An 11,331-nucleotide genomic window follows, 5' to 3' on the forward strand; every position below is an offset into this window, starting at 1 on the left:
TCCAAGTTACAGCTGTGCCAGACATCAGTCTTCCTTGATGTTGCTGTGATTTAGATTAGAGCCTTGAGAGCAATACATTTTTGTCTCAGAATTTCCTATTCCCTCTTTTGGAGAAGAATGCCTCAGTCTTAACAATGGAAGGTGTTCTTTGGGGAACTATTCATGAGACCTGCATATTTCATCAAGACACTGATTGTTAGTACTTATTGAAGCGATTGACCTCTTCTCTGAGTTTGAGCATCAGTGTCTGTGTACATTTCGGTGGTGGAGGAGGTTGATGGCAAGGTTCCAGTTGCTCCGGGTCAAAGTGAGCTGGCCAGTACTCTTAGCTGTGGCCCATTTCACATACCTGCTGGTCGGGGCCACCATCTTCCAGATACTGGAGCGAGAGGCTGAGAGCAACAGCCGAACCCACTTCCAAATGGAGAAGTTAAATTTCTTGGCTAATTATACCTGCCTGGACGGACCAGCCTTGGAGAAGTTTGTTCAGGTGGGGTTTTTTTCGGCTTTCTTTTTGCGTTTTGTGGAATTTGTGCATGTGTTCTTGAAGTGTAAAGGTAGAAAATTCACAATTTATAATGTAAGCCTTATCTGGATTTTGGATTAGACCAAATTTGTCACTTCTTTTTAATATTAAAAATGGTAAAATGCTAAAACCCATGGCCTGTCTTTATCAAAGTAGTGATGATTGCCAAAAGGCCAATAGTTGAATACGAGTCTGTACATATACAAATATGTTTTTAATCACTGAGCAAATATGATGATGAAAAGGGCTCATCAAATACTCAGTTACAGAGAAAATGGAAGATCAATTTTATGATCAGGTTCGGTACATAGCAATAAAAGGTATTACAGTGACCTGACCTGATAAATCAATAAGTGTGTCCAAAAAAAAAGTCCAAAATAAGTGATTAACAGAGTATATGGTAAGCATCTGCTTACCATGTACTGCTTACCAATTTGCTTGTTATATGTCCAAATGTAAAGGCAGCTGAGAGTGACCTTATTGTAGGATTTTAATAAACTGTATTGTGTGTGTTTGCAGGTGATTTTGGATGCCTGGGAAAAGGGAGTGAATCCCTCAGGCAACTCAACAAACCCCAGTAACTGGGATTTCTGTAGCTCCTTCTTCTTTGCAGGCACAGTGGTCACAACAATAGGTGAGCATCTTCACATGTTCAGCGTTTTAAACCTTTTAAACCCTGGGATTTTATAAGATGGAGACAAATCGTTATCTTGTTCGCAGGCTACGGCAACCTCTCCCCCAGCACTGTGTCTGGCCAAGTGTTTTGTGTGTTTTACGCACTGTGCGGGATTCCTCTGAACCTGGCCTTCCTCAAACAGCTGGGGAAGTGTCTCACCATCCACCTGGGCCGACTGGAGAGGGGAATGGTCTCAGTTGTTCCACACAAGGTACTAATGGTCTTTGATGACAATTTGCTACCAAAGCATCTGCAGCATGGTGTCTAGACAGATGTATGGCCATTTTTGTTTTTGATGCCCATAGTGACCAGAGATATGCCAAGAAAAGGTAATTGCCACTTTGCCATGTCTAAATCTAGTTTTACTGTGTTCGTTTCCTAGCAAACAGTAGAGGCTCTGGCAGTGAGCTTGTTCTTAATCACAGGCAGCCTGCTGTTCTTGGTCATCCCTCCTCTGCTGTTCAGTTACGTGGAAGGCTGGACGTTTGGCGAGGGCTTCTATTTCGCCTTCATTACCCTCAGCACCATTGGTTTTGGAGATTATGTGGTGGGTGAGTGGAGAGAGCAAACAAGCACTGATGTGGTGGAAAGACAACAGCGGTCACCTCTTCAATAAAAAGGCTGTTTTAAATGATTTGAGACAATTAATTGTAAATATTTAATATATAAAGCAAGAAAATTATAAAAATCATTGTTTTACATATCTACATATTGACATAATGTATCTGTCTGGGATAAACTAGCATGTTCTAACAAGGTAATGTTGATTCCTGTAGGGTCTGTCCCAGGCAAGGAGTACTTCTCTCTGTACCGTAGCCTTGCAGGTATATGGATCATCTTTGCCTTGGCTTGGCTTGCTCTTATCCTCAACATGGGAGCCAGACTAATGGAACATGTGATTGGCCTGACTCATCCAGGCTTTAAGAAACAGGAAGAGGAAGAGGACGTGTCATCCAGTACACTAGAAGATACGTCAAAGATCTGACAGCGGACTGTAGATGGGACTATCAGCATGTAATATTCACTAGGTAGAATATATTTAGTGTGATTGTTCCATGCACATTTTATGACAGATTGTGCAGAAAGAAAACAGCAGCATCTTTTACCAAAAGCTCTTTTTGTACGATATTTGCCCCATCATATTTATTCCGTCTCTAAATCTTTCTATTTATGTTTCACCTTGTTGAGAATTGTTTTAATATGTTATACAATAGGTAGGAAAAACATTGCAGATTTTTGTTTTGACAGTTCTACCTCAATTAAGCTAAAGAGTCAGTAAAGTAGATCAGGGCCCATATTTTTAAAACTTCTCAGAATTACATTTAAGTATTCTCTAAAGAGCCAACTTGAGAGTACAAAATGTCTTCGCTGAGTGCGAGCAATAAGATACATTTATAATTTGACTTACTGCTACTGACAATAGTAGCATAGTGGTTGTATTGAAGTAGCAGAAGAGGTATGATAAATACTTTTACTACTAAGTACTACTTTTTTTTTACTTAACTTTCAGCAGTTTGATAAAAATGGGCCCAGGGTAAGAGTCTTAATATGAAAATATGTAATGTTTTTTCCGTGCAACTGGTAGAATTATGAATAACTGCTGTACTATGGATTTGTGTCTTTTTGTACTCCTGTTTATGTACGGCATTATCATGTGCAAGTGTGCATGTAAATATGTATGTTTTGTGTGTGTGTGTGTGTGATCATGTCCACATCTGCGTTTGTGTACTGATGATAAACTCCGGTGATTTGAACACAGAGGGCTATCTTAAACAAACACATTAACCAAGATGGTGATGTGAGGTGGCAGGAGAACCCACAGGACAGATCACAGAAAGGCAACTGGAATACAGGAGAGTGGCTTTTGCCTGTCACGCTTTTTTAATATGTTCACTCGAACTGGCCAGATGTGTTAGCAGAGCAAGAACTTTCTGTCTACCAGTCAGTATGAGAACTGTAGTCCCGAGGAATGAAATGCGAACATAATTGAAATGGAAATGGACAAGTGGAGTGTGTTGTAATTTGTTTCAGTGTGATGCCTCTAGAGATAACATAAAAACTACTGTAGCTGATCCCTGCCATGCCTAAGCAAACTCCATGACCTAGACAATGGTCGGAACCCTAAGGTCAAAATTTGACCTTACCCATAGTCATCACCTACAGCCCAACCCCTGCTGGTGTCTCTCCCTCTTCTCACGTCGTTCTACTAAATTTGCATGACAGGGCCGTCGGAGTGATGGAAACACAAGTGCACGTGGAGGTTCATTTGCCTGCATTGCATTGGAAAGACGAAAAGCCAAGCACGTCAACCCTCACTCCTTGCTGGATCCAGCAGCGATTGAGACACTGGGCTTGCCTGGATCCCAAAGTTCTACCAGATAGCCAAGATGGGAATAAAGGAAGTGTTCAACTTGGCTCGGGTGCCCTCCATCCTCATGCTTGGGGCCGTTTATGTGGCCTACGTGCTGATCGGCGGGGTGGTTTTCTGGAAGTTGGAGGGAGATCTCGGCATGAAGGACATCAGTCTTTTAATGGTGAAGAGAGACGACCTGTTTAGGACGTACACCTGTCTGGACCAAACAGGCCTGCAGGCGGTGGCTCAGGTGAGGCACAGAAACAATGGACATCAGACGGAGCAGGTCACTTAAGCTCCCAGGCACGCATTTTCTTTGCCAGTGACTTCTAAAAGGCAACCTAAGCTAATATCTGCTAGTATCTATGTCTAGTTGTTTAGTCTATGTCAACCTGTGGGTTTTACAGAGACCAATGAATTTACATCTAAACCACAATCCTTTTGCATTTTGATATTACTGAATGAAGGGATGGCAACATCTTGAAACACTCAAGCATACATGAGACATGAGCAGCGCTGCCCCCCTGGTTTCACAAAACGCTTAGTTTACTCTTTACAGCTTGCACTTCCTCCATATAAACAACCACTTTTACTGAGTGAAAATACATGTAAGAATCATATTTAGCAGTTACGTGTTTTTGTATGTTTTCTTCTTCATTCCAATAAATCACTGAAGTTATGAACAGCAGTAATGGAATAAAAGTAATGGTGGTGGCACCATTCAGCAATACAGATTAAGCAAGAACAATAAATATCTGCCCCATGCCAACGCTTCCAAGCAACGGAGGGCCAAATAAAAGTTATGATCAGCAAGCCCCGTCTGAAGCCTTTACAGGTATTTACGTGGAAAAGAATCAACTTCTCGCCATGCAAATATCAGCCTTCCAGCACTGCACCCTCTGCGTTGCCTATATGTGTCTTGGCCTGACTCGATTTGCACAGCAGCAAAGTTGGTGAGAATTGTTTAGACCTTGAAATTCATTCTGGTGAAAAGTGTGTTATGTTGCATATTTGGAAAAAGAGACTGCCAAGAGTTTCAGAGAAACCCCCTTACAATTGAGCAGACAGACAAGGGAGGGTGTCAGGGCAGTGAGATGGTGTTCCCAGGGGACTAGTGAACCCAAGCACAGGAGAACACGAGTTAGTCAGGCGATCACAAGGAAATTACAGAAGAAGGACTTGAACTATTGGCAGCAGGAGCAGGAACGTAGCGCCACACCCAGACAGACCACACAAACACCAGACAGAGAAACAAACAAGGACACTGACAGGAAACAAAGGCTATGGGGAAAACAGCAGGAAAACACAAGGGAGAGATACTGCAGGACCATTACAATAGAAGGGGAGTGGGTGCCTCCTCACTATAAATCAAGGGATAAAGATATAACATTTAAATCAATTTCCTGTCTTCCTGTTCTAAAATCAGGCTTACATTACCTGTTTAGAAAATACTGCACCATAGCTGATAAACTTAAGGGCTTGGATAAAAAGGCCAAAGGTCTCAGACTCAGTAATTTCCCACACTGGTGGTGAACTCAAGGCTTTTATGTAACAGACTGTGTCAACATATTTGCTCTGCCTGACACAGCGCTGAGAGGGGTCTTCTCCATGGCATGCAGACAAATGTACTCTGGCATGTAAAGAATAAAGTTAGGCTATATAATGACGTCGTACTACACAGTCAACAGTGTGAAACGGGAACTAATACTTGAGAACTGAAGGAGGTGAAAAAGGAGAGATGTGACCCACGATCAGTTCATCATAGTTTATAATAAAACAGGGCAGTGAGGATCCAGACGAATCATAGAGGAGACAAGTGTATATAACGCAGATCTGTCTGCCTGTCAGGGACTCCAGTCTGCAGCGTGTTCATACAATTCACTTACACATCACAGAACTGTAGACAAACATCTGGCTTCAGGATCAAAGAAAGATTTTATGTCAGGTCCATGTGACCATACTCTCTCTCTCAATTTTCAATTTCAATTTCAATGTGCTTTATTGGTATGAACATCAGAAGAACAAAATAGCCAAAGATTCAAGGATTATACATTTTAATAATGAGATAAGAAAAATAAATAAATAAATAATTTAGAAACTTCAATCCTTGCAGTCCATTGACCTAAAAGGCCTCATGATGTCCAAATGAGTTTTGGATCAATACGTGTGAGTCAGAGTCTGCAATACAGCATGGTTTCAGCTGGGTTTGAGCATTTTTACCCAGTTTGTGTTTTTTTTTTAATCTGTGTTTCAGGTTGTTGACGCTGCGTCCAAGATGGGTCTAAGTTTAAAAGGCAACGTTACTGCGGATGGCTTCTGGAAATTCACCAGCTCAGCTGTGTTTGCTGCCACTGTAGTCACAACTATAGGTTAGATATCACATGTAACCCAAGAGAGTTTCAATCATGTCCCATAACAGTTCTAGCCAACACAATTGTTTGTGCAACCCAAACAACTCTGATTTGATAATAGCTTTTAACCTGATGACCCACATGTCATGAGCTTTAGTCTGGTTGGAATAACTGAAATAGGGTTTTACATTGTGTTTAAATATCCAACATATTGACCAATTTTACATCCCAAAATTGTATTCCTGTCAATATGAATAAGCCTCTCATTTACTAAAACGAAGCACTCTTCAGGTGTTTCTGAATAATTCACAGACTATGGTCACACACTTGATTGTCTTTTAGCCATGATTTCAAATTAAATTTAAATTAATAATATATTTCACAGTCTCTAATAACAGCTGGCAGACTATTCCATGTATGAGCTGCCCTGAAAAAAGCTGACTGTCTGAAGGCAGTCCTCCTCATAGGTATTATACAGTCTCCTCTTGCTACCGACCAAGCGTGTCTTTCATCAGTTGTTTTCTGCTTTATAAAAGCAGTAAGAGGGGGAGGAGCCAAGCCATGCAAAATCTTAAATATAAGACAAGCATCTGTATATTTAACATGATTGTCCCAGCTCAGTAAATTAGGATTGTTTAGACTGTGACAGTGGTGATGAGTATTTAGCAATCTATTAAGCACCATGAAAGCCTGGTGGTATACTAACTGCACAGGTTTGAGTGTTGTACGGGATGCTTGTGTCCAGTTAGTCAAACAGAATGACAAATATGGCATAATCATAGCATTAAAATATACTGTTGCTGCCTTAGTAGTTAGACAGTTTCTGATATGAAAAAAGTTAGACAGATTAAACTTAACTGTATTTATTATCTTCTTAATTTGTTTTTTAAATGTAAGATTAGAATCAATTATTACACCAAGATATTTAAAGTCAGAAACCACTGTCAGCTTTTCCCCTGATATGCTTTCTATGAGCAAGAGCCCCTGTTGGACTAAAGGTGAAAAAAAAGAATTGATTGCAGAGCATTATCAAATTCACTGTGAGGACATGCCTCTGCCTTGATGGCAGACAGATAATCATATGCAATACAATGCAATGCGAATTAAAATAATTCCATAAATCTATTTTTTATAGAATTTAGTCACATTTAGTTTATTCTTTGATTCAGTCGTTTCTTCTGGACATATGCACTCTTTAAGGTGGAGCAACTCACTTTAAATGTTTAGTGGTAGGTGAAATGAAGAATGAATTACACCACTTATTGAACAGTTTAGTGGAAAATAAAAAGAAAGTGTCTTAAACGTCTTCGTCTCCTTCAACCACAGTGAGATGAGATGCTAACACTTTGCAGTTTTGCAGGTTATGGGAACATGAGTCCTCGTTCCACTGCTGGCCAGATCTTCTGTGTGTTCTTCGCACTATTTGGAATCCCGCTCAACATAGTGGTGCTCAACAGGGTGGGCAAGTACATGCTTGCTATAGAGAGGAACATCTCTGATTTCCTTGAGGGGAAGACCGGGCGAAGGGTGAGGGGATCTTTAATCACCTAGGCTAATAATTAAGTTTGCCCTTTATGCTCTCCTTGGACATTTTTGTACATTTTTGTCAATTCTTTTTGTTTTTTTGATTTGGGGATCATTTTGGCTGGGTTACAGTTTATTGCATGTTTTTTGAAATCCAATGTCTTTTATTCTTACATGTGATTTTTACTCTGTTGATGCATTTTGCGCCTTCTGAACTTCTTCATGGCAAAAAATATACACGTACAAAAAACTGCTATTAAACAATCATACATCAATATTTATTCATAAATCACTTAAACAACTTCAAACTTGCTCATAACTACCAAACATTCAATTATTGTGTGTGTGTTGTGTGTGTGTGTGTGTGTGTGTGTGTGCGCACTGATAATTTTTTTTAAGTGATGTGTTTCACGTGTCCTTGAAGAGGTGCCTGAGTAAAAACATGTCCCCCTGCCTTTGCTGTACTCAAAAACAAAAACAAAAAGTGAGAGGCGTTTCAGTGCAGAAGAGGCTTTAGAAATGGTGCAGCCTTTATTTAAGAAGACACAAGCTTCGAGGGGACGTCTGACATGCAATGCTCACTGGAGTCCTCCACTTCTGTGAGTGCCTCTGAACATTCCTCTGAAAGTGGAGGGGACACTGAGGAAGGAACAATGAGTGGACAGCAATGACGAGTTGCTGCGCTACATTCAGGCACCCACCGGCATGATGCCAGGGCCCACGAGATATGCGATTTCAAGAATCCACGCCTCTCGTGTGGGTTTGTCATTTGCAAAATCAGCTGGATCATTTCAGGAGTGAAGAAAAGGTCAAAGGAGGTTGCCACATCATGCCAGAGACCCTCATGGGAGATACTCCCAGAGGGACGACGCCCCATCTCCCCACTGTTTATTATATATATTAAATATACAATATTATATTTTGTAATAAAAAATTAAAATGGCATTTAAAGAGTTAAAATCCTGAAAATGATTGAATGTTTTGTAGTTTTCAGCAAGTTTGAAGTTGTTTAAGTGATTTTTGAAAAATATATATATTGATGTATGATGATTTAACAGCAGTTTCTATGTGCGTGTATATTTTTGCCATGATGGTGTCCAGAAGGTGCAAAATTTGAGGGCACAAAGCTTAAGATCACTCTAGAATTGCTTTCCTGACACATTCAAGAACATTGTTCTTGGGAACATGTCTCACTTCTCCCTCCTTCTCCATCTCACTGCAGAGGTGTACCCGCTTTTGTGTCCACCTGGTGTCTTACCTGTCTGGAACAGCTCTCTTCTTTATTGTGCCCATGAGTGTGTTCCAACAGTATGAGAGTTGGACCTACTCTGAGGCCATCTACTACTGCTTCATCTCCCTCAGCACCATCGGCTTTGGAGATTTCGTGGCAGGTACGGGACACCTGCTAAGAAACAAAACACTCTGCAAGGCTGATTGTTAGCAGGAAGTAGCCACATTGTGATCCTGAGCTGCAAGACCATTTACTTAAGCTGCTTCACCACAATTTATTTTTATGTGTTTGTTATGTTTTTATCTACATTACTTTGAATTAATTGTGTCTTTCCTTTACAGACAATAATCCAGACAAATATTACCCACATTGGTACAGTTTCCTCTTGGCCTCGTGGATCTTCTTCGGCATGGCCTGGCTGGCCCTGCTTATAAACCACTCCATTGACATCCTGGAGCGGCTCAACATCTACTTAAAACAGCGGAGGGGCGGGCAGAAGCAGCAGGAAGAGTCTGGCAGTGGAGAAAATGACAATCCAGAAACACAAGTGGAGGAGGAACATGAGATCAAGAATCCTCCAATAACTCAGTAATCTACAAACTAAAGTGAAGATTTTAGTGAGTTGACCTAGTTGTAGAATTATCTGTCTGCAGATCAGGATGTGGGAATCAGGTATAAGTTGTGGAATATGGCTTAGCCATGGCAGAATGTGTGTGTGTGTTCTATAAATGTTGAGAGTCTGTGATGATTTAATATGTGACATATATGGTTTGTCAGTTCAGATCCCTTTCTCCTTAAATGCCACTAAAATATTGACTCATTTTTGTTGAGTCAGGTTCGTTTGTCTGACGCTGTGCAATATCCACTTGCTGTTTAGTGTGTTTGCTCTTTATTTCCCAAACTGTAAACAAATGACTCTTCACTCTTGTGCTACTGTCTCCGTCTGTGGGTTAGTGATCAGTTGAAAACCGCAGTCAGTCTGCCTTGTTGCTTATCCCACTGACCACAAACCAAGTCATTTGCCAACTGTGACATTTTTGCAATTTACTGTCTGTGCGACCGAATGGCACATGCGGCAGGTATTTTTGAATGTTGATGTCTACAATGAAAACCACCAACTGTGTAATGATTTGATTTCCCAGGCATACCATACCATGACTTGTCGATAATGTGCACTCAAAAACACGTCACATCAACACATTTAAAGGGGAAATTGGTGGCAAGTTTCTGAATAACTGTATATAAGTTAAATGGGCTAAAAGTATTTATTTCATTAAAAATCAATATGAAAGTACTGTTCTTACACCAGTTGTTGACCACACTTTAAACACACTATTAAATACCAACAACTAATATCTAAATTCAACAAATACTGGGGGTAAAAAAACATTCAAATAAAGTGAAGAAAATCTGAAACCAGAGCAATCCATGTAATTAGCTTACAGTAAATATTTCCCTGTTTGTATGTAATTAACAATTAAAACACTGGTAGAATCTTGGATGTCTCCAGTATATTTGTACTAAGATTGTTCTACTAAGACAGCATTTAGTAAAGCATAGCTCACTTATCTGTGCTGAAATTAGCTTTGTATCCACTAGGAGGTGTTGCTATACCAACACTGGAGACAATAACCATTCAAACCAGAGGCAAAGCAGCAAATAAACAGTAAATTGAACAGTGCTGTGATCATATAAATAACCATTTTGACATCACATCCTCACAATCAATTACTTACTACACTTCAGAGAAGAATATTCTGTCCCACTCAAAAGGATATATAAACAAACCCAGACACATTCCATAAATCACTTTTCATCAAATGCAATTTCTTATCCATAAAATAAACTTCTTTTTTTTTTTTTTTGCTGCATTCTTTTCTTGACAATGACCCACACAACAAGAAAACAACACAGGACACAGCGGCATTCAAAGGCACAAACGCCTCTCGAGGATCACAATTCGCACGACAAGTCAGGCAACAGTGAGGAGGAGTGAACGACAAAGACAGACGGCAAGCAGCAGGGGCGAGAGAATGGAAAATGAGAACATGCTGAAGAGATAGGTAGTATAACAGGAAAAGTGATGTTGGGGGACATTTTAGGGGAAGTGTGAAATTCCAGACAGCAAAGGGCAGAAAAGGGCAGCTAGTGGGTGTTCTGCTTTATTCTCTGTATGGATAAAAGGAAGTATTAAATGGAAAAGCAGCGAGAGTCACACGGCTGTGAGCGTTGAACAACAAAATAGCACATACCTGTTTGGCCACGGTTCAATGAGGACTGAGTATGTGTGAGAGAACTGGTGCCTCTCATTTGCTCTGTCTAATCAACTGGTTGTTTAGTTGCCAGCGTTCTGTCCACAGTGAGACAAGGCTCTGAAATAGAGGTGCTCACTATGTGTGCTTTGGATTTTGATCCCATCATCATCATCATCATCATCATCATCTATCTTTATTTGATTAACCTGAATATTGTTTCCAACGTTCCAGTGGTGACGTAGTTAAAATCAAACTGCAGATATCATAAATTACCACGTACGTTAATCTGCTGTGAAGAACTGTTTTGAGAGAACTTGTGAGATGTGATCACGTTTTCTGGCTGTCATAAGAAACCTACACTGACTAACTAACTGTTTAATTACTATATATGTCAGAGGTCGCACGCCTCTGGAGC

The 11,331-nt window shown here is 40.3% G+C and overlaps 2 protein-coding genes across 2 annotated transcripts; both read left to right on the top strand.

Annotated features, from left to right (window-relative positions):
* The first annotated feature begins 277 nt into the window (after nt 1-277).
* Nucleotides 278-2,187, top strand: LOC119909860 (potassium channel subfamily K member 16-like). The gene is made up of 5 exons (XM_038728107.1): nt 278-490; nt 1,046-1,160; nt 1,247-1,413; nt 1,585-1,753; nt 1,979-2,187. Exons 1-5 carry the CDS (start codon nt 278-280, stop codon nt 2,185-2,187), a joined length of 873 nt encoding a protein of 290 aa, XP_038584035.1.
* Nucleotides 2,188-2,705: 518 nt separating this feature from the next.
* kcnk17 (potassium channel, subfamily K, member 17) lies at nt 2,706-10,457 on the top strand. Its single transcript, XM_038728108.1, has 5 exons — nt 2,706-3,805; nt 5,810-5,924; nt 7,267-7,433; nt 8,653-8,821; nt 9,003-10,457. Exons 1-5 carry the CDS (start codon nt 3,590-3,592, stop codon nt 9,251-9,253), a joined length of 918 nt encoding a protein of 305 aa, XP_038584036.1. The 5' UTR covers nt 2,706-3,589; the 3' UTR covers nt 9,254-10,457.
* Nucleotides 10,458-11,331: the final 874 nt, after the last annotated feature.

This window comes from Micropterus salmoides, unplaced genomic scaffold, assembly GCF_014851395.1.
Source record: "Micropterus salmoides isolate LMB-PRFRI ecotype aquatic unplaced genomic scaffold, ASM1485139v1 Ms_hic_scaffold_19, whole genome shotgun sequence".
In the NCBI taxonomy this organism is placed as follows: Eukaryota; Metazoa; Chordata; class Actinopteri; order Centrarchiformes; family Centrarchidae; genus Micropterus; species Micropterus salmoides.